This window comes from Mirounga leonina, unplaced genomic scaffold (assembly GCF_011800145.1).
Source record: "Mirounga leonina isolate KUSES-001 unplaced genomic scaffold, KU_Mleo_1.0 Mir_165, whole genome shotgun sequence".
Lineage (NCBI taxonomy): Eukaryota > Metazoa > Chordata > Mammalia > Carnivora > Phocidae > Mirounga > Mirounga leonina.
Window position 1 is genome coordinate 65,718,807 of NW_023270415.1, and position 23,476 is coordinate 65,742,282.

Genomic DNA, 23,476 nt, shown 5'->3' on the forward strand with positions numbered 1-23,476 from the left:
TGGTTCACCTTTGCTCACCTTCCCAGTGATTCATTCATTGACAAGAGGGTGGAGTGTCTAAGTAGACAGGCCTGAGATTTTTCTTTAGCATAATCATTGTTCAGTTAACGCTACCCTTCACCATCTGTGCTGGAAATGACCAAGATGACGTGTGTAATAAAACTCTGAGGTGCCCGGTATTCCTGAGTGCTCTTTCCTGCCCAGCATTACAGCTAAACATCACACTGCAGGCTTCTCACACACGTCACCACATTGCTGCCAGGAAAGTGAGGTGGGGCAGGTGTGCGGGAAGATTCCCGAAGACCACTCAGGCAGTTTGGGACAGCACAGACGATGGATCTGGGAGGACAGCCAGATGGCTGAAAGCTAAAAGCATGGACAAAGTTAGAAGGGCACTAGGATCGAGATGGGAAGCCAAGCCAGACTAGAGGGAAAAGGGCATTTCTAGGAAGCCTAGACTAACAGGAGAAAGGGGTTTAGCTCCAGAAGGAGAAACAGGCAGGGTGCTTCTGCCTTAGCACTGTGTTGGATCTCCGGGGGATTAAACTTTTGTGCCAACAAAATGAGATGCTGGCCAGTTCAGAAATTCAACAAATATTTCATGAAATGCCAAGTATTCTGCCCTGAGGATACCGATATGAAAGACAGTCCTAGTCACTGATTTTACAAAGTTTAAATTCTATCGTGAAAAACAAGCAGGCGATTACAATAGAGTAGGTAAGAACCAAGATGCAAGTGAAACAGTGAAGGAGCAGGAAAGAGGGAAACCTACTGCCACCTGGAGGTCAAGACTTTTGGGAAGCTGTAAGGAAATGGAGACCTGGAAGGTGAACAGCATCAGCCCTATGATGGGGGGTGGGGAGAGGTGCCAGACCAAATTGCCAGTGTGAAGGCCTATATGCAAAAGCTATGGTGCCTCTAAAGCTGGGGAGCAGGGAAGGAGGGCGCCTGGGAATCAGAGGCTCTATCGTGAAGGGATTGGCAGTTCGGGCTCTATCCTGAGGGGCCATTTGCAACTAGACCATAAACTCCGAGACAGAGCCAGTGTCTCCATGGCAACCACACAATGCTTGTCACGTCACAGGAGCTCCATAATGATTGTTCATGACTCCGTGAGTGGATGGAGGGCAATGGGGAGCTGTTACGAGGTTTCCATACTTTTTAATGATTCCTAAAAATTACGGTGTCTATTAATCATACCAATCTTTTGTTTCACATTAGAGATCAATGACAACTTGCAATTACTAGTCAGGCTATCGTAGGTACTAAAAGAGCAGTCAAAACAGAAACAGAATCAGACGTTTGTCTGTTTTGGGAAGGGGCCTGCAAAGGGGTGAAGCAGCAGGTGAAGTAGAAGGGAAATCCTGAGGACCTGCTTCTTTGCCCAGGGCTGGAATTCTTTTCCCTCTGCTGAGAATAAAAAGCTGTGTGGGACAACACTTGAGGCAGTTTTTGCTTGACTACTAAATTCCACTCCTCATGAGGGAGCTCTTCCATTCCAGACGATGTGAGTAAGGTAACGGCCTTCTGTATCGAAGATGTCAGAGACTGTGACTATAATCCGTGTGTCTGCAAGGACAGGACCATCACCCTGCAGGACAGTGGCCCGCGGGCCTCGTGTTTCTGTGCGTCTGGTGAGCAAGGCACTAACCGCCCTTCGTTCCAGACTATCTTTTCATCACGATGTCTGCAGAGCAAACAGCCTCACAGGAGAGATGGCGTCCCCCTCTGCAGCACCAGGCAAGCGTGCTGACTGCTGCCCAGTAGAGGAGGCCCGAGTTTCTAGAATGCAGCCCACTCCATGTGCACTCTTTCGTTTGGGCCCATACACAAACTCTCAGAGCCTTCGTAGACTTTGACACACCCTTCTCAGAAATGGTTTACTTTTTACATTTCAATATTCTTGTTCTTTCCTGATGAATTTACCTGAACAATGTGGATGGATACTTTTACTGCTAATTGTAACACAGTGCCTGTTTTTAAAAAATAATCTAAGAGCCTCTTTTATTCACTTTCCCAATAGATATTTCCTAAAGGGAGAGTAGGTCTAAGATAAGTGAATGGCAAAAGTCTATAAAGAAAACAAAACAAAAAATCAAGAAACTGAACACAGTAGAAATAATCTGGAAGAGAAGCTGTTTTTATAAAACAATCACTTTTAAATTCACTATATTCCATGATTAGCAGTGGATTCTGTATGAAATAAACAAGGACAATTAAAACAGTACAGGATGTTTTCTTTTGTTTTTAAAGGGACCACTAAGCCAAGATTTGTATCTCTGTATGGAACTGATTTTCAAAGGGACAGAAGTGGTCTTTGATCTTTCTGAACCACTTGTCTTCAAATTCTTTCGAAGATGCAATCACCAAGGCGGTCAGGGCTGTAGAGCCAACACATTTCACCTCTGTGTGAACCTCATCTTTTATTTTTTCTGGGACGATATCTTCTCCCATAACCTGCGAGAAAAAAAAAAACACAAAAAACTATCCCAATAAAAAGGGGCAGCAGACGTGGAGTGGAAGACTATGCTATTCATCAAGGGTAAAGGATTTCATACCAAAAAACAAAACAAAACAAAAAAAACCAGCAGAAATACTTCAGCAGCCAGAGGATTCTAACATATTGAAAAGAGGTTTGTTCAGAAGTAGCGATCCAAGGAGTACATAGGTAAAATACCCCATATTTCTCCTCTTATCTTCCCCCCGAGTGAACAAATCACTGAAATACTAATGTGGCAGCTATTCAGCCTACAGAGAGTGCCCGGTCAACATTCTTAAATCAAAGATCATCTTCTGCTGGCAAGAACGTATCTACGAGTGCTTCTCCTCCTCCTAAAATAACCAGAAAGCGGAGCCTGGGCAGAATACTGCTGCTGGGGGTGGGGTGGGGGCACAGATTCTTCCTCTTAGAAGTTCCCAGAGAAGTCACAGGCAGCCAACAGGCGAGTAGCAGGTAGCTGGGCCTACCCCTTCCTGACCCAGAGAGACTCCATCCAGGACCGGAGGAGCTGGCCTGCCCTCTGAAGGCAAAACACTGCTCCCTACTGGTCAGAATCAGGCCCAGATCTTGTGTTCGTTTCTCTGCTAAGACATGCAAAAGTTAAGTTGTGGAAAGCTTGCACCTGAACCCGCTAAGTGATCAGCCCATCTTTGGTAAGGACAGTGACCTAAAATCAAGTCCCAACACATTTCATATCGTTGGCACAAAAGGTTAGGGAGCCCTCTGGCAGGGATGCTGTAAAGGGAATTTAAGTCACTTGGATTTGGATTAGATGATGTCTAAGTTTCCTGAAAACCCTGAGATCCAATGTGTTCATGAACACTCAAATTATAATGCATTAGAAACCCATTCAAGAATGGTTTCCACTGACTTTAAATCTTCAAAGACTACTTATGATTTGAGGCAAGAGCTAATGAGGTGAGCAGCTTAACCAGGCAACTGTCAGCATTTATTAAAGCTTGGTACTTTCATCAATTCTTTTTTTTCATCAATTCTGAGACAATTTTTGTTTTGTGTTTTAACAGCTCTGACATCAAGAGGTACCTTACAACACCAGTGTGGCACAGCATGGATGGCATCTTACTTTTCTCTTACTGGCCCATCAAATAATGATGTGTCTTACAACTGATAATTTCTGGGACTCAATGAAATGTAGTGTTTTAAAATCTGGGATATAACACCAAAAGCCTTTTTTTTTAATAAAAAAGAGAACTGAATAATAGTAATATCCAAATAATGCAATATCCCAAAAAGAGGGATTAGCAGGTGCATCATTCACAGCTGTCAAAATATCTGCAAAAATATTTGACCATATAAAAAAATGTAAACTTCTATATATCAAAAAAATCGTAAGCTTCAGAAAATACTGCAACATATAAAAGGTTAGTAAGCCTAGTATAGAGCTCTTAAAAAACTATTAAGAAAAACAGAAACATACAAATAGAATAATGAAGAAAAAGCATGACTAGGTATTTCACAAAATATAAATGGCCAATAAACATATGAAAAAACTGTTCATCTTAAGAGTAACCAAGTAAGTAAATTAACACTAAAAAGAGCCATTTTCACCAATCAAATCACAGATTTTGAAAAATAAGTTAATAGGTATAAAATTGTTTCTATAGGTCAAAATGATCAACTATTGACAATTTCACATGGTTCAACCTAATATCTAGGACTGGAGAAGGAAAATCAGTATTCTTATATATGATATGTAAATTGAACCAGCCTTTTTGAATCACAATTTGGAAATGAGCTTCAAGTCTTTAAAATGTTTGTATAGTTTAACCTAGTGATTCTATTCCTAGTAGTCTATGCTAAAAGGAACAAATACACTGATTTTTTTGCAAAGAAATAACTTATTAAGTAGGTACTTTATATCTGTTAAATGTTCAATATAGAGGACTTAAATAAATAAATGATAGCTCATCAAAAGTTTTAACTGGACTACTATCCAGCCATTAAAAAGCACATACTCAAATGATATTTAAAGATATGGGGCTAGGGCCCCTGGGTGACACAGTCTGTTGAGAGTCCAACTCCTGGTTTTGACGCAGGTTGGGATCTCAGTCATGGGATCGAGCCCCACATCGGGCTGTGCACCCTGCGCTCAGTGCGGAGTCAGCTTGAGTTTCTCTCTCCCTGTCCCTCTGCCCCTCCCTAGTATGTGTGCACTCTCTCTAAAATAAATAAATAAATCTTAAAAAAAAATAAAGATACAGGGTCACGATCACATCACAATGTTAGGTAAAAATAACAGAGTATAAAGTGAAATGTACAGTTTGGCAATTCCTCCAAAAGTTAAACAGAATCACCATTGACCCACCAAATTCCACTCTTAGGTATATATCCAGAAGAATTTAAATCAGGAACTCAAACAGATACTTGTACGCCAAAGTTCACAGCAGCATTCTTCACAATAGCCAAAAGGCAGAAATGATCCAAGTGGCATTCACCAGATGAATGGATAAACAAAATGTGGTGTGTATGTACATACAGTGGAATATTATTCAGCCATAAAAAGGAACGAAGTTCGGACACATGCTACAATGTGGATGAACCTTGAAAACATTATGTTAAGTGAAATAAGCCAGACATAAAAGGGCAAATATTATAGATAGGATTCCACTATTTGAAATATCTAGTATAGGCAAATTCATAGACACAGAAGGTAGATTAGAGGTTACTAGCGGTTGGGAGGGAGGGGGAAATAGGAATTATTGCTTAATGGTTACACAGTTTGTTTGGGATGGTGAAAAAATTTTGGAAATAGTGCTGATGGTTGCACAACACTGTGCATGTAATTAATGATCTGTATACTAAACCATGATTAAGATGGCAAATTTTATGTTATATATATTTTTTATCTTAAAAAAAGCAGAGAAGGGGAGCTGCTACAGAATAAAAGAGATATAAGAGACAGAAGAACCAAATACAGTCTGTGGACCTTATATGGATCCTTTAATTTTTTTTGTAAGTAGGCTCCACACCCAACGTGGGGCTTGAACTCACGACCCTGAGATCAAGAGTTGGATGGTCTACCGACTGAGCCAGCCAGGTACCCCTAGATCCTAATTCAAATAAAACAACGATAAAAAGAAAAACAAAAAGTATGCAATCAATGGATATTTAAGGACACAGGATCATGCTCATGTCACGAAGTAAGATTAACAGAGCACAAAATGAAATGTACATTATAATCCCAATGAGGGCCCAGACATTTGTCTTTTTTAAAAAGCTCCACAGGTACTTCATATGCATTGTCCGGGTGGAGAACTACTATTCCATGCAGTCCACAGACACACTGAACATGGTAAGGAGAATGTCTTCTTTGTAAGGATAACCTTACTTATAAGGAAACCTAAAATCTAGTTGAAAAGGTAAGACATATTCTTGTATTTTGTGGGGGGTGGGGGGTGGCAAAGTGCTATCTATTCAAGCACTGACTCTCCCTGAGCTCAGAGGAGGGAGTCCTTGCCACAGACAGGAATGTTTGGGGAAAGCTTCCTAAAGGATGTGGGACTTTGGCGGGGTCTCTGAGGATGGGAATACAGTCAGTGGGTGGAGATGAGACTACCCATGGCAAGGCTGTTAGACGTGGCAGATGAATCTAGAGGATGCAAAAGATTTGTGTAAGGAATTACGAGGTCCTAAGTTTGGAGTTACTCTCTGGAAGGGCCTGGATATCATGTGGAGGCACCTAAACGAGACCTGACCTCCAAGGTGATGGGGACACACATGCTGAGTTTTTGAGCAGGCAGGTAATATGCTCAAAGCGATGCTGTGAGGTAAACCCAGCAGCAGCATGGTTTCAGACGGATCTGAGGGGAGAGAGCAAGGAAGCGAGGAGAGCCGAGCCAGGAGGTCACTGTGAGCCGGGCACGAGGTCGTAAGGACGAGGGTGCTGGTGGTGCAAGAGAAATGGAAGGTGGGCCTGAAGGAAGGGCGGCTGGGTGCCTGCTAGAGGTGAGACTGGAGAGGAGATGACCCCCAGCTAGCGAGGTCCCAGCTCTGGATAAAAGAATGACAGACAGAACTGATGAAAAAAACAAAGTCTAGAATGAAGAGATGGTTCTCTCCAACTCCTCTCTGCTAGATACTGACAGAAGACTGATCGGAAAGTGTTTTGATGAGCAGCTCCATTTTAGACACTTTGTACCTGAAGTGATAGCAGGATCATCAATCATTTCAGATGAGTCACTTAGGAGGTAACTAGTCTGAGACGTGAGACTAGTGTTTCAGAGATGGGACTAGAGATATAGATTAGAGGGTAATACCAACCCAGAGGTGACAACTGAAGCCATGAGTGTGGTTATGATGTCGGTGGGAGATGGCAGAGAGAACAGAGAACTTAAGTGGAACCTCAGAGAATGTCATGACTTAAGACACAGGAAACTAGGAAGTTCCAAGAGGCAGAGGAATATTAAGAATACAGGAGAAAATCAGACTGCTATGGTCCCTCGGAAGTAAAGGGAAGAGTAAACAAAAAGCAGGTGGCCAACAGCTATGGACACCAGAAAGATGAAGGAAAACAAAGACTAAGGAAAGGCTACACAGTAAACTTAAGAGGGACAGGCTATCCGCTGCGCATGTTTATGGGCTCAAAGGAAAGGCTGAAAGAGGCTCAGAGAAAAGCGATAGGAGAATGTGGTCCCATAAGAGGGAAAAGGGGTCCAAGTGGGCGCTTAGTTTAGAGAAGGAAGAAAGAAGCCTGGCAATTTAGATGAGCAATAAGTATTTCTTGAAAGAATGATGTTAGGATGGATATGGATATAGACTTATTTCATGGGAAAAGCACCTGAACTATCAAGTTTCAGTCACATACTAACAGGAACTAGTGTGAATAACTTAAATACAAACACAGATAATCTCCAAATGCTATCTTAAGTAATTTCAACATCGCTTTTAAAAAAAAACTAATAAAGGTTAAAAAAAAAACAAACCCAAAAACCCTGACATTTGAATTTCTCTGCAACCATCAAGGTAGCAGAAAGGTGGAACAGAAAGAAAACGGACTTGTAGTGGGCCAGGCTCCAGTCTAGCTCTGCAGCTTAAAATTTGGGGCAGGTGCCAACCTGTCTGAGCCTCGCTCCCAGCTCCACCTGTCCCCACAGGCTGTTCTGAGTGTTATGAGGACAAATGAAGGAAAAACGTACAGAAATGCTGCAAGAAATGTCAACATTCATTCATTCGTTTAATCAGCACTCAAAAAACAATAACTGGGCATTTATGATGTGCAAGCAGGCAGGTACTAACAAGCACGGACAGGAAAATGAAACAGCCCCCGCCCCTAGCACCCTGCAGGAGAAAGATGACGAAGAGGCCGCTTTCGCGGATTAAGTGATCAAAAGGCACGTAAAGCAGGGAAAAAGTCCCTTAGTAGAGGAGATTCGGCTATTTTTTAAAAAACGGTACTGGAGCCAGGAAAAATACCTCTGCTGCCTTGGTTCACATAAACCCACCTCAGCTATCAACAGCAAAGTGTCTTCTTTGAAGCTGAACCCTTTCATTTTATCTTCAATTTCCTGCTGAGTCCTTAAGTTCCTCTCCAAAGCAAATGATGTTTGCTGAGGCTGGGTGAGCTGAAGCAAGAGCCTGAAAAACAGTAAGTCCCAACGTGTGTGCAACAGGGAAGGGAAAGCAGTGAGGAAATGTTCGCAGAGAGCACAGGTATTGGGCTGGATGGGAATCCAACTAGGCTCAAGGAAGGTACTCACCTTCATTTGAATCCCTAAAGCTTCCCACTTGAGCAAATTGAGCAAACTGCATTGGAGAGTCATCTTTTCTAAAATTCATAGACCAATGCTTCTCAAAGAAATCTTTAGGGAGAAAAACCTCAAAAGGGCTTCCTGTAGAAGTCAAGTGATTGAAAGCACAAACAATTTGGAGTGAAAAGGACAAGCTTCCCAATCAAAGGCTCCTCCTCACAAAATGTCGGGATGTGCTCCTTTGAAGTCAGTGTTCTGTGACCCCTGAAATCCCCCCGAACCCACAGCCACTCGACCTCAAGGACTAATTAGATCCTCCAGCATACTTTAATTACCAGAAGCAGGGTCAAATCTTTGACAAGCCTCTGGTGACCTCCTTGGACTGCCTCACCACTAACTTCCCATCATAAGCATAACCTGGTCTTCTCTTTCCTCCTCCCTCCTGTCCTTGCCACATGGCTCCTTCTCTTCATTGTTTTTTTTAAAGTACTGAATGTGCGGACGCCTGGGTGGCTCAGTCTGTTGAGCAGCCAACTCTTGATTTCGGCTCAGGTCATGATCTCGGGGTGGTGAGATCGAGCCCCGCATCGGGCTCTGTGCTCAGCAGGGAGTCTGCTTGAGATTCATTCCTCTCCCTCTGCCCCTCTCCAGGCTCCTGCGCACTCACACGTTCGCGGGCGCGCTCTCTCTCTCTAATAAAAAAATAAATCTTCAAAAAAATATTCAATGTGTAGATTTTCCAGTTTCCCTCAGGCCTCACTGGTCCCTATTGCTATTCCCACTAGCACTCAGCTCTCCTGTTCACTCATTTCATGTCTTGAATGGACCACTCACTACTCTAGGTATTGGGAGATACTGGTAGGCAAAACAGCTTCCTGCTTCATGGAATGGAAGGAGAGAGATCACAAATAAGATGATTTCAGGTAGTGAGGAGTGCTGTGCAAAAAAAAAAAAAAAAAAATCCAAGCAGGGTGGATAAAGTATCTGCCTCAGGTGGAGCAGTGAAGGAAGGCTTTTCTGAGTTACCACTCAAGCTAAGACCAAATGATGAGCCAGCCACCACAATATCTGGGGGAAGAAGGCCCTGACACATGAATTAGCTTAATGTGTTTGAAAATCATGAAGATCACTGTGGCTGAAACAGAGAGACAAAAAACTGTAGTAAATGAGAAAGGTCAACATCTCGCAGGCCATGGAAAGAAGCAGGGCATTTATGTTCGGGCAATGGGAAGTCACCGGAGAGTCTGGTACGAGAGCATGCTCTGACCCACATTCCCCCGACTCACTCAAACCTGCTTATGTTACCTACCTGACCTCTGGAAGCATGTACATTTGTGACTCCTTTTATCTTTGATGTCCTTGCTTTCCCCTCTTGCTCCTGAAAGTACTTGAAAATATAGCTTACACTTGCCTCTTCCGTCTCATGTTCATTCAGCCCTCTGCCCTATGCCTTGTCACCCACTGCTACTCAAACTGCCTTCTCAAGGGCTGCAAATGACCTCCTCACTTTCAAATCCTCTCCTCAGAGTCAATCCTACCTGACTTCTCACCATCATCTGGTTGCTCATCTCCTTCCTGAAACTCCTTCATCTCCAGCTCCCTTCTTCTGAGCTCAACTCGTCCTAGGGAAAAGCTCCAACGGGATGTCCTATAGGTACTTGAATCTCAGCACATTAAACCAAAATCTTTACTTTCACCCGAAGTCTGCTCTGCTCCTCCTCCTGTGTGTCCTGTCTCCTCAAAAGGTACCACCATCCACCCATACACCCAAGGTAGACTCTTGACTCGTCCTGGACTCTCCCCTCCCTGTCTTTCCCACACCCTCAGCTGGTCACCAGGTTCCGTCTATCCCATCCTGCAGTGATGTCCATGTCCTCGTTTTATTACCAGTGCACTATCCTAGGTCAGATCCTCATCGACACCCACCGATGACTCTACAGCTCCTTCACTGGTGTCTCGGGATCCCAACTCCTTCCTCCAAAATCCCCTCCCAGCCACCAGATCTCTCTCTCGAAATCACAGCTCTTATCACACCGCTTGGACATTTAAAACCTTCAAATACTATTCAGGCCTTCAGCATAAGGACCAAATCCTTCAAGATGACATTTAACATCTTAGGCTAACAGAAGTACAGCCTTTACTGAATGCTGACCGTGTACTGGGCACTACACCAAGAGCTCAGACACGTGAATTCGAACCACCCCATGGACAAGGCATTTCCCCCTTTCTCCATGAAGATGAAGATGAAGGAAACAGAGAGCAGAGAGTTTAAGTAATTTGTGCAAGGCCAGACCACTAGCAAGGGGAGGGGCCACACCCGTTCACTCAGTAACAATCTATTAGGTTGCTTACGGTGAGCCCTGACTCCCCCACCCCCCACCGTGTCATCCTGGATCGCGGTCTGCGGCCCCCTCTTGGCTCCACCATCAAGGCTGCTGTCACCGCACCTGCTCTGGGACGACCCTGCGCCCCAGCGGCCCTTCCATCCGCAGGCTGTGCTTTCCTCCACTTTACCTAGCCTGCCTCTTCTCATCTGGGGAATGGTCCAGAGTCAGCAAGATGCCCCGGAAAGCACACAAGCTGTGGACTCAGAGGCCGGGGTCCCAGTCATGGCAGCATTTCATGGCTGTGCCACTTTCGGCGTAATGCTGAGTTAGTTCCCTGGTCTCTACGAGAGGGTGCCAACGACCGCCCCACGGAGGGGGAGGATTAAAATGAAACAACGTATACAAAGCTCCAGTACACATTTCTCTCTATAGCTGATGAAGGTTCCCAGAAACATCTGGCAGAAGCGTCGCTCCCCCAGTAAAGCTTTCTTCTTCCCGCTACAGTGGACAGCTCCGTAGGGGTCTGCTCCTGCTACCAATGCCCCGTTAGTGCCCGGGCCACCTGTCACTGGCCACACGTGTACTGTCCTCAGCACACTGAGTGGTGTAAGGAAAGGGCCTTTAAAAAAAAAAAAAAGACTTCCTTATTTTTAGAGAGAGAGAGAGCATGAGCGGGGGGAGGGGCAGGGGAGAGAGAGAATCCTCAAGCCGACTCCCTGCTGAGCGGGGAGCCCGACTCAGGGCTTGATCCCATGACCCAGAGATCATGACCCAAGCCAAAATCAAGAGCCAATGCTCAACCAACTGAGCCACCCAGGCGCCGCTAAAAGGGCGTCTTTTTAAGAATCTTTATGATCCCAGCACCCAGCATGTGCCCAGCATACCACTGGTTCAATGTACTTCTGAATCAAAGTAATGTAGTCAACACTAAACATTTGCTGAATAAAGTTTACAATTTGCTTCATAGATAGCATTTCTCAGTAAGCCTCACTGTTAATATTTCTAGAATTCTCCAGAGTTAAAAACAATAATAACAACAACACTCTTTTGGCATCACCTGAGACCTAAGAGAATCTGTTTCTCTCATAAAGTATAGAATTTGGTCAAGTGTATGTTCCCTTTTCCCTTAAACTCTTATAACTATGGATTTAAAGTGTTTGGAGTCCCTAAATCATGGGGATTCTCTGTAGAATGAGTTAAACATTGTTTATTCATATTGTCAATAGTGATCCAAACACAAGAGCCAATTTTTGTCTTTAGTAGATCTCTGTGGAACCTACAAGTGAAAAATTCCTGGTTTAAAATACCTCTTCCCCTTTGTCAATGTTTTATACATTTAATTTTCTTTGCCTAATTTTAATGTTTTCCAATTTTAACATTTTATCTTGAGTGATGATACAAATCATATTCTTGAGCAAATAACAGTTTTGTTTCTAAATCTTACATACTAAAAGGACATGTTCAAAGGATTCCATCTAGACCATAGGGGAAAAAAAATCTCAAAAACAAGCCAAATGTCTATCCTAGGACTTTTTGAAGCTTAAAATTAGAAAAATCACACCTTTACCCTGGGCCTAGTACCGTGTGCTGTTTAATCCATTCTTCACTTACCTGGTTCGTATAAAAGAGGCACATGCTTTCATCTGAGTCTCTAGCAACTCTGCTTCTCTCTTCTCTGCCACGCAGTTTTGAATATTTTTCAAAGCTTTCTCATTCTTCTGGTTATTACTACTGCTTGCTTCCATAGAAAACACAGAGCTCTCAGGCAACGTTTCAGGAAAACACAAAAGACAGTCTTTTCCTGAGTGTGGAAAGGAGGATTTGATAGTTTTGTCACTAGAGGTGAAATTGTTCTGTTTCTGAGATGACGCACACAATGTTGACAGAGCTGGCCCCAGATTCAGGTAAGCCTCTGCCAATTTGCCCCAGTTCCAAGGATCAAACGGATGCAAAGAAATTAGTTTCTGTAGGCAGAGAACTGTTTTCTCCAAGTTCGGCAGACTTGAGCAAATAGCCAACTGGAGGTAGAGCACAGTGGTTAAATGGTCTGTGTTAGTTGCTTTATTTTCCTAAGGAGAAAAAACAATTAAAAACTTTATTATTTTTTTAAGATTCTATTTTTAAGCAATCTCTATACGCAGTGTGGGGCCCGAACCCACAACCCTGAGATCAACACTTGTATGCTCTACCGACTCAGCTAGCCAGATGCCCAAGTGTTAAAAACTTTAAGGGCGCCTGGGTGGCTCAGTTGGTTAAGCGACTGCCTTCGGCTCAGGTCATGATCCTGGAGTCCCGGGATCGAGTCCCGCATCGGGCTCCCTGCTCGGCAGGGAGTCTGCTTCTCCCTCTGACCCCCCTCCCTCTCATGCTCTCTGTCTCAAATAAATAAATAAAATCTTTAAAAAAAAAAAAAAAAAAAACTTTAAACTGTGGAACGTTTTCCACGTAAAAATGGAGATGCCTAAAAACCCAAGTTGCGTATGTTGTAAATTAGACGTATCTTTCAATAGCTACAAGTAGAGACAACTGTTTGAAGCTATAAACCTAGAGAAACACATACTACCGACCAAAATAACCACCAGACATTCCCAAACATCCTGTCATAACCATAGCATAATTCATGTGACAGTGGCCTGACAAAATTCAGCACCCAAATCATAAATGTCAGTTTATCTTCAATTTTTATTGTAATCTTTATTGTCTTAGCCAGACAGCTGAAAGACCCAAGCCAACTTTTGTTTACCCTGGGGTAATGGTTCCATTTTAATATTCCAGGCTTCCTAATAATCCAAATGGCAGTTTCCTTGAGGATTCAAATGGACTCCATTTCCAAATTTGACTTGGCTTAGACATCTTAAACAGGATAGCCCTGAAGCTCTCAGTGCTTCATGAGGCATCATAATTGAATCCAAATGCCGTCCCTGGTAACCATTACCAAGGCCAATTATTTTTGGCCAGAAAGGGTTGCTTGGTTTCCTTCTGATCAGAAAATGCTTTTCAAGTCTCTTTAACCAGAGCCACCACCTCTTGCCTAACTTGACATATGGCAAAAGCCCTGTGGGTTAGGGAAAACAAGGCTTCTTTTTCTACGTTAGTCTGTGGAGAGCAGATGGCAGACTAAAATTACCTTTCAGTTAATTTTAAGCCTAAAGAAAACCTGGCCTACTAGTATCCAGATCAAGCTCCTGCGCCCAACTACAATGGGCGAGAAATGCAAGTAAAACTACCCAGTATGCAGCCTGAAGAAACAGGCCAGTGAGTGAAAGCTTGGGGAGAATCTAAATATTTATATATTAAGTGATAATATAGAAAATAAAGCTCCATGTGACCTATCTGGTGATACTGCACCTTCCCAACGACAGAATACATCTGGTTTTATTCATACTATTGTTTTGTATTCTGTCCTTCCTAACAGACCATTAGATTCCAAAAGGGGTTTTTGTTTTACTTTTTAAAATTCATTTATTTCAACCTCAGTCAGCTCTGACCACACATAAAATTCTTCTCTGAAGTTTTCCCTTCAGAAAACTTCTACAATTTTTTTTTACTTTGTTTAAATTCCAGTTAGTTAACATACAGTGTTATGTTAGTTTCAGGTGTACAACATAGTGATTTAACACCTCCATACATGCCCCTCTGCTCATCAAAAGTGCACAAACCTTAATCCCCATCACCAGGTTCACCCATCCCCCACCTCCACTCCCCTCCCCTCTGGTAACCATCAGTTTGTTCTCTATAGTTAAGAATCTGTTTCTTGCCTTTTGACTTCTCTCATTTTTTTTTGTTGTTGTTCATTGCTGAATTCCTAGTACAGAGCATAGCCCCTTGGACATAACACATGTTCAGTAACTAATTAATCTTCATGTCTTTTATTTATAAGGAGAACAACACATACAGATTTTAAGAAATGCTACCTTTCTTCTGCAACTAGTCTATAGTGCTTTATGCTGTTTAATAACATTTCATATCGAGAATGTATGTTGGGGTAGAGGCTGTTACATACAAACCATGATTTTTTTTTTTTTAAAGATTTTATTAATTTATTTGACAGAGAGAGAGAGAGCACAAGTAGGCAGAGCGGCAGGCAGAGGGAGAGGGAGAAGCAGACTCCCTGCTGAGCAGGGAGCCCGATGCGGGACTCGATCCCAGAACCCTGGGATCATGACCTGAGCCAAAGGCAGACGTTTAACAACTGAGCCACCCAGGTGCCCCCAAACCATAATTTTGATGGGAGGGTTTTTACAGCATAAATAGTAAATAACTCTCTGGAAATTAAATTCCATTTAAATGACTTCGTGTTATTTTTCCAAAATAATGCAACTCCTTCTGAAATGCAGTAATGATGACAAGAGTTAAAATATTTATTGAGTGCGAACATATGCCAGGCACTATTCTAAGCGATTTACTCACTTAATCCTCATGACAATCCTTTAAAATGGATTCCACCATTATCCGCATTTCATCGAAGAGGGAACTGAGTCACAACAGAGAAGTTAGGGAACCTGCCTGAAGTCACACAGCTAGTAAGGAGCAGAGCTACAGTCAGCCATACCAGAAGGCAAAGAATGAAGGGTACTTTAGAAGAGTTGACGCTTGCTAGCTGGCTTAGGATTCTCCCTCTAGATGAACAGTGTATGTGCACGGTATGGATATGCTTCATCTGTCACCTTAGCACTGAACCCAGAACCGGGCACATGGTGAGACTGAAATCAATGTTTGTAGAGTGCACACATTTAAAAGAGTCATTTACCGTAGGAAAGCAATGTCCTTAACCACAGCTTATCACATAAGCATATCAGTTACTGTAAGATGTTTCATTATTTAAATAAGAAATAAAATATAAGTAAGTTCTATTACAAATTTTGTCCAAAAATCATGAAGAAGAGAGATGAATTAGAAGTTGTGAGCATAGGGGCACCTGGGTGGCTCAGTCGTTAAGCATCTGCCTTCGGCTCAGGTCGTGATCCCAGCGTCCTGGGATCGAGCCTGCATCGGGCTCCCTGCTCAGTGGGAAGGCTGCTTCTCCCTCTCCCACTCCCCCTGCTTGTGTTCCCTCTCTCACTGTGTCTCTCTCTGTCAAATAAATAAATAAAATCTCAAAAAAAAAAAGAAGTTGTGAGCATAACGTGTTCATATCCCAACAGGCACTCCAGGACGAGCTATTTTGTTCAATGCTGTATACCGACCTGTCCCCCACAGAACACGAAAGGACGATAACTACCGAGACAAAAACAGAAACAGGACAGAGCTAATAACAAAACAGAAAGGTCTGTAATTAGGGAAGAAATTTTTTTTTTTAATTTTTTTTTCTTTTAAGATCTTATTTATTTGAGAGAGAGAGAATGAGACACAGAGAGCAGGAGAGGGAAGAGGGTCAGAGGGAGAAGCAGACCCCCTGCTGAGCAAGGAGCCCGATGTGGGACTCGATCCCGGGACTCCAGGATCATGACCTGAGCCGAAGGCAGTCGCTTAACCAACTGAGCCATCCAGGCGCCCCAAGGGAAGAAATTTTAAAAATAAAACAAAACCCGGGGTACCAAGCAGTGAGAAACTGCAAAATTGGTAGGCTCCACTGAAATCATGTGAAGAGACCCAAAAAAGGGGGAGACCCATGGGCCTACACTGCTGGTTCCTTCCCCAACAGGGTGCCTAGAAGCCTGATGGGCAGTTCTCAGTCCTGCCAGGGGAGCTGGAGGTCTTCTGACTGGTCCTTCCTCGTGCTTCGTATCATCCCAAGCTCTGGACACCTGGCATCTGCTGACAGGCAACAGATGTTTCTCTGAGCCGCAGAAACAGACTTCTGAAGCTGGAAGGAACCACAGGAATGATCCAGACGCTAACACTGCCACCACCTTCTGTAGGTTAGGCAGGGAGGAGCAGAGCAGTGACGTGCAAGAGATGCCAGGAAGAGAGGTGACAAGAGAGCACAGAACAGGAACGAAGGATGGGGGCCTGATGTCTAGAAAAAGGTACCAAAAGGGCCAACGCTGCGGCTAATTTGCAGACCCGGGCGACTGAGAATGAACGCTGTTTACGCTGTTAAACACCAAGTTCACTGTTTGGGCCATGTGCTTCCTGAACAAGGTAATCTTACCTTCCAGCTTGAGAATTAACGCACATTTATTAGAGGGGAGAAAAAGAACAAGACGCAGCTTGTTTTCCACGTCCCAAAGACAATTTCTAAGGTTTGCTCTCACTGCAAGAGGCTGAGGTCGCAGGCAATGAACCCCATCGGCAAGTAAATTTAGGGATTTTTCTTAGTTAATGAGATGGAGGAGGACGGTTCAATTGCATGCATACTTTAGGCTGACCAGCAGCCTGATCTGCAGGGTTCAAGATCAGTGTCTGGGTCCCTCATTAATTCCCTCTGAGGAAGAAAACTGGTCATCTATAAACTAAGACTGGTCAACTTAGACCAATCTTCATATAAAACTTAAACACAGAAAAACCAGAAGTAAATAAAAATGCCTTCATCTGAAAACAAAAACAAGCAGAATCTAGAATTGCAAATAACTGCTTTTCTTTACCCCTTTAAAAAAGGATTCTGCGAATTCCATTTAAGAATAAAAAAAGGCTGTTAAGCTTGGCTTAGTATGATATTTAGGGTTTTTTGGGTAATTTTTTTCCTGTTTACAAAAGTAATCCATGTTCATTATAGAAATTTTGGAAAATAAAATCTTAAAAAAAAAAAATTTAAAGAGAAAAACATTACTGATGATCCTCCTACTCTGAACACTTACTCCTAACAAGAGTAAAACCTTTTTTTTACAAATGAGATTTTCAGGCAATGAAGAATTTTGAGCATAACACAGGAAAAAAAAAATATTACAAGAAAATGACTGTCTAGAGCTCCGAACTGTTCATCATTATAAAGTTCTTATACCACTGAAGATTTTCTTCTACTTAAGCAAACCCACAGATTTTGCTGCTAGCAAGTTTGTTTGTTTGTTTGTTTGTTTTAGAAAACAAACTATTTAACAATCCCAGGAAAGCGAAAGGAATGTAAGCAGTGAAACCACTTACCAAGTTTGTAGCAATCTCCAATGCTTCTGTGTGCCTTCCCAGGTGAACCAGACACCGAACCTGGCCTTCCTGGACATCCCTTTTCATGGCAAAATTCGTAGATGGCAATTTTTCAGAGATACTGGAATACTCTTGCAGTGCTTTCTGCCAATTATTTGTTAAATAAAGGAAATGAAGAGAAGGGATAAAAAGAGAGGCAAAAATATAGTAGAAGAAAGGATTCAGTTATAGGGATGATTTTTTTCTTGGCAGAATATTATTATAACCGACTCTACAATGAACTGAGGAAGACTTGAGTATTTGTCAGTACTATTTTTCTAAAAGGTAGAAAAGAGATGGCTGGAGAATATAACCACTACTACCATGGGAAACACCGTACAGTAGGAAGAGCATTTTGGAGCCAAACAGACAGGGTTTGAATCCTGGTTTTGCCACTAACTTGCTATACAACCTTCCTTCTCTCATCAGCAAAATAACAACGACTCTTGTGAAGAAGAAATGAAATTTTATATGTAAAGCGACCTAGTATCTACTTGTTCTTCCCTTTTCTCACACATTTTGGGGTGCTCTGCTCCTGTGACTCCATGGGGCATCTGTGCTAGAGGCTCCCACAGAATGAGGAGATACAGAACCTGGGGAAACAGACCTGCAAGAATCCCCAAAAGATCGCTACATTGTAGGCACAGGAAACAAAACAAGTGATACAGAGCCATGTAGAAAAGGACAGAAACTTGGGATTCTGAGATTACAAACACTTATCACAGAAGATTAAATTCACCCTCACAAACAACACGCTCATAACTAATATGCTATAACTGATAGAACAACAGCCTATTTCAAGTAGTGCAACCTTATATATGTTGAATTCTACCTGATACTCCTGCCGTCTGTAGGCGAGGTCCCCTTTGAATTTCTTCAAAGTTAGAGCTTCAACATCATCACTGCTCTCTGTTTCTTCATAAAACCACTAGAAATTGTGAAAATAGCATATTATAGAGAATTAAGTTATGCTTTTCCCCCTCATACTCAAGTCGAAGCAATTTCCCATTCATAATTGATTAAGCCTCAAAAATTGACATACTTCTGGGACGCCTGGGTGGCTCAGTCGGTTAAGCGTCTGCCTTCGGCTCAGGTCATGATCCCAGCGTCCTGGGATCCGAGCCCCGCATCAGGCTCCCTGCTCAGCCCAGAGCCTGCTTCTCCCTCTGCCTCTGCCCCTCCCCCAACTCATGTTCTCCCACACTCTGTGCATGTGCTTTCTCTAATAAATAAATCAATAAAATCTTAAAAAAATATATATTTCTTTAGGATGAGACTCACAGGAAAACATCCAACAAGAAGAATGACAATTTTAGCGATGGCTCAGTTTTCAAATTGAAATTATCATGAGTAATAAACATACCAATAATAAGAAACCTCTCAACTGAAAAAGCAGCACAGACATACATGGTTCTATCTAAAGCATTTCAAGATGGAGTCGTGGTGCCTGGGAAGCTACATTTTAACTAGCACAGTTCCCATTGCTTCTTTAGACTGAGACAGGTTTCCCTGTAGAGACATTTTTAGAGTGGATGGAACAGGGATTGACAACTCTTTATGGAAAGGACAAAGGAAAAAGGAATTACCTTTGCTTATAGTGCTTTTATGAAAATATCCTAAAAGCAAAAAGTAGAATCTAACCAAAGAGACTGAAATTAAGGCTACAAGGAGGTTTCCATTCCAATCAAATGCCAAGGACCTGTAGAAGAGAAGTCTGAGGAAATGCCCATCTGGAATACTTTATTCGCTCTTCTACTGATAGAAAGGAAAGCGAGACTGGGATTTCTCGGTTAGTGAGTAAAGAACATTAAGATGAGAAAACAGGTGTAACAAAAAGCAGTCCGGGGGTGCGGCTGCGCGGAGGGGCCGAGGTCCAGGCCCCTGGGCCTGAGAGGCGCGGGGAGACGGGGGGAGACGGGGAGACCCGGAGACTGGGCGCCGGGCGGGGGTGGGGGCGATTGGCGTCCGAGGGAGGGTAGCGAGTGTGGGAGGGCAGGGAGTCCCGAGTCCCCAGTGTAGCCCGCAACGCAGATGAGCTCGCAGGATTTTCCTTATATGATCGGGGCCCGTTGCTGGCGGCGCCGCTGGCCCGGAGCCTGAGAGGATCATGAAGACGTCTCAGGCGAGGTGTGGCTGGGGACCGGGGCGGGGAGATGAGGGGCTGCGGGCTAGGCTGGAGATGAGGGAGAGTTAGGGAGGTTTCTGCCTCTTTGACTGTGAGCCCTGAACTGTGAGCCCTGGTCGATGATGACGTGACCACTGCGCAATCTGAGTTCTAGGAACCAGGTGATGGAGTGTGTGCTGAGAACTGAGACCGAAAACAAAACAAAACAAAACAAAAAACAAAAAACAGTCCGTGTGCCAGTTTTTCCAGCCTCAAAGTAGCAGGTCAAGCTCCCTTTTACTCACAGTAAAACATACTGAGGCTGAACGTAGTCTATCCCCAGGTAAGTGCTATCAAAACGCAACTGCATTTGTGGTGGTTCTACCATCATGTCAGAATCGCTTGGTTCTATTTCTAAAAGTGTTGCCTGGGTATCACTACCCTCCTATTATCTTAGTAAAAGTTTCTCTCCTTCGCCTGATCCATCACAGCGAAGAAAGCTGGTAACTGCTGTTTTTCTGTTGTCCCTGAAGTACCACGTAAGTCAACAAGTCTATGTCCGGAACCCGTAATTTCCCTTCGTGCTCTACCGCTCTCCAGTCACAATGCCGATCCCAGCTGAACAAGAACTGCCGACCTGCAAACCTTCATGCAATTCTCATGATCCCACTGGGAAATGATCAAGAAAAACTGGCTTTCAAATGATTGTTTCTATCCTCCCACATAACCTGCAGGCCCGCAACCATTCAAACAGGGATGACTTCAAATCCCCCTTCCTGGTAAGAGAAAGGAGGGAAGAACTGTGAGCAAGGCTGGAACAAAGAGGTGAAGTGCTGGATAAGGCCGACCTCTGTCCCACAGAGACAACAGAAGTCTTCTACCCCAAGCTCCCGGTTTTATACCCAGGGAAATCAACATGACTTGAATAAGGCTTCTTTGAGTTTACCAGCAGCATCATAACACCAAACAAATCCTAAAGACACGTGATCTTTGGATTTTACTTTGTGAGTGTAAGCACATCACACCTGACCAAGTATCTCACCCATTTCACTCCACAGTAACCCTGTGAGCCAGCAAATATTATTTTTCCCAAATTACAAATAAGGAATTAACACCTTGGAAAGCAAGTGGTAAAGCCAACGCTGCAATGCAGGGTCCTATCTCATAACCACGGCTTTTAATGCTGCACACATAACTTCCCAAGTCCATTCCTGGTTTTAGTCTACATGATCAACTACTATCCGTAACTTTGAAAGAATGTATGTGATAAGGAGAAAAGATAAGTTAAATAAAACAAACATAATTCAGTAATTACTGAGCACCTGACATCTTTAAGTACAATGGGGTTTTTTTTTGTTTTTTTTAAATTTTACTTATTTATTTGACAGAGGGAGAGAGAGCACAAGCAGGGGGAGTGGCAGGCAGAGGGAGAAGCAGGCTCCCCGCTGAGCAGAGAGCCCAGGACCCTGGGTCGGAAGGCTGACGCTCAACCGACTGAGCCACCCAGGCGCCCCCTAAGTACAACGGTTTTAAGGAAAAATGAAGACAATACAAATAAAGGAACTTAGCACAGTGCCTGAAACAGGTTAAGTTTCTGATACATAGCATTGTAGTTCTTACACATGAGATGAGATTTACATACATGCAATAACACATTCAAAATATTCACGGAGTTCCTGTTATTAACAAAAACTGCCAGGCACTGGAGGACATAAAGTTAAGCCCCCACTCTCCTGTGATCATTTAGCACTCCGGGTCCAAGAGCTTTAGGTTACTGACAAGTGCTGTAATACAAACTGAATGGCGGGGGGGCGGGAGGGGGGGGCACTCCAAGTCAAACATATTTGCTCGGAAGGAGGAATCAGAAAATACTTCCTGGAGGAGGCGGCATTCAAGGTGTGCTCTAAGAAATGGACCTAACTGAACGCTGTGACCATGCGAGCGGGGCTGACGTGGGTTCAGAGAATCACTGAACAAGGGCAGGCCCGTGGGTGGGACGTCGCTGTCCGGGGAGCAGAGAAGTTTTGCAAAGTGGGCGGCGGCCGGATTTCTGGGGCCCCTGACTGCCCGGCTGCAGATTCAGTGAGGGCGCACAGAGTTACTGAAGATTTCGGGATAGCGAGCCTTGGCGACACCCGCCAAACGCCCCGTGCGAGTTAATCGCCGACAGCTCGGGGCCCAGTGGGCCGAGCCCACCGGGTGGGGCTCCGGAAACGCCCCGGCCCCGTGGGGTAGGGGGAAGACAACTGGAGGGGAGGCCTGCGGGGGCGCAGGGCCGGCCGGGCGAGGCGGCGGGCACCGGCACCGCGAGGACCTGGGTTCCGTGGGCGGCGGCGCGGGAGCCGGGCGTTTGAAGCGCTCCCCGCCCGGGACCCGCGGAGGCCAGGCCCGGGGTCCGGAGAGAGGCCAGCAAGCCCCGCCCTCTCACCTGCGGCTCGCAGCGCTTGGCGCGGTAGGACGCCGGCGGTCCAGGCCGCCGCTCCCGCCTCTCTTCGAACACCGAGTCCTCGAACTCGCCGCCCAGCAACCAGCACCCGGTCTCCATGGCGCGCTCGCCGCCGGGGATCGGGAGGGGGCGGTGCCTAGAGAGGCGCCCTCGTGCGGGCCAACGCAGAAGGGGTGGGGCCGCCAAGGCCAGAGCGCGGCATGCTGGGACTTGTAGTTTGGGGGGGTGGCAAACTGGGATTTGGCCGGCTGCGGGCGTGGAGTCACGGTGGAACTTAGACTTCTATCTGACTCACAAACTGACCGAAGCCGGGGACAGAGTGTTTGACTGCTCCGTTTTAGGAGATGGACCCAGAGGTCTTTACCTGCACGCATCAAAAAGCCTCCAGGGCAGCTTTTTAAAAATTCCTCCGTGGCACTGTGTTAAGCACATTTTTTGCACTTTGTATCCTCTTCCAACAATTTATGAAGGGCGCAGGGGTTCCCACTTTGCAAATGAAGCTATTGGGGTTTCGAGAGAGGTTAAGCAACGTGCTTAGGATCCATTTTTCCGTGGCTAAGAGCTGGGAAATACAGAAACCAATCACTAGTCCCCTTGTCTCTAAAAAGAGACACCACCACCACCACCAATAACAAAGACCAGAGAATTCACGCATTTATAGAACGGAGGACAGAATTTACTCTGGATGCTCCATCAAGGACTATTAATTCTACCTGGAGAAAAACACCAAATTCCAGAAGTCTAAAACTAATATTTACTAGAGTTCTTATACATTCCTTGAGACTAGAAAATTGAAATTATTGACAAAATGCTGGTCAATATTGCACGGCACAATATTACTGTGACATATTACACAGCAGGTTTTCCCTGGTTTTCCTCCTATTTCTCCTCACTCACCTGTTCCTCTTCCACCATTTGTCGTACAAGTTTCTTTCTCCAACCCAGTCTTCTATTCCACGAACTCATCCTGGGAGAGCATAATCCACTCCCCAAGGTTTCAAAACCCATCTCTCTACTGATCATTCCTCAAATCTAGAACCAGCCTGTGTATCCAATAGCCTTGAGTGGAAGGCTTCTCCAGGACAGCCTCCAGACATTAGCTACTGATGCATTCATCCACAGAAGGGAGAAGAAGAAGAAGAATTAGAAGGAGGAGGAGGAGGGGGAGGAGGAGGGGGAGGAGGAGGAGGAGGAAGGCGAAGGAGAAGAAGAAAGTTTGTTTTCCCATCAGAGATGTAATAATCCTAATTAGGAAAAATTCAGAAATTATAGAAAAATAGAAGAAAAAGAGGTATCCATAATATTATCATCCAGAAGTAATGGAGTCTA

General features: G+C 44.2%; 1 protein-coding gene and 2 non-coding genes across 4 annotated transcripts; 2 read left to right on the forward strand and 1 right to left on the reverse strand.

The window, feature by feature from the left end:
- Positions 1-2,117: 2,117 nt before the first annotated feature.
- CUNH8orf76 (chromosome unknown C8orf76 homolog) lies at positions 2,118-22,267 on the reverse strand. Of its 2 annotated transcripts, none has more exons than XM_035011857.1 (6): positions 22,130-22,267; positions 18,430-18,525; positions 17,559-17,702; positions 12,147-12,553; positions 7,963-8,095; positions 2,118-2,457 (listed from the first exon to the last, which is right to left on the reverse strand). In XM_035011857.1, exons 1-6 carry the CDS (start codon positions 22,244-22,246, stop codon positions 2,260-2,262), a joined length of 1,095 nt encoding a protein of 364 aa, XP_034867748.1. In that variant the 5' UTR covers positions 22,247-22,267; the 3' UTR covers positions 2,118-2,259. The 2 variants fall into 2 exon arrangements, with proteins under 2 accessions (XP_034867748.1, XP_034867747.1); XM_035011856.1 differs by having other exon boundaries at positions 12,147-12,604.
- On the forward strand, positions 19,597-19,744 carry LOC118015484. The gene has a single exon (XR_004680651.1).
- Positions 19,836-19,914, forward strand: LOC118015480. Its single transcript, XR_004680647.1, has one exon.
- Positions 22,268-23,476: the final 1,209 nt, after the last annotated feature.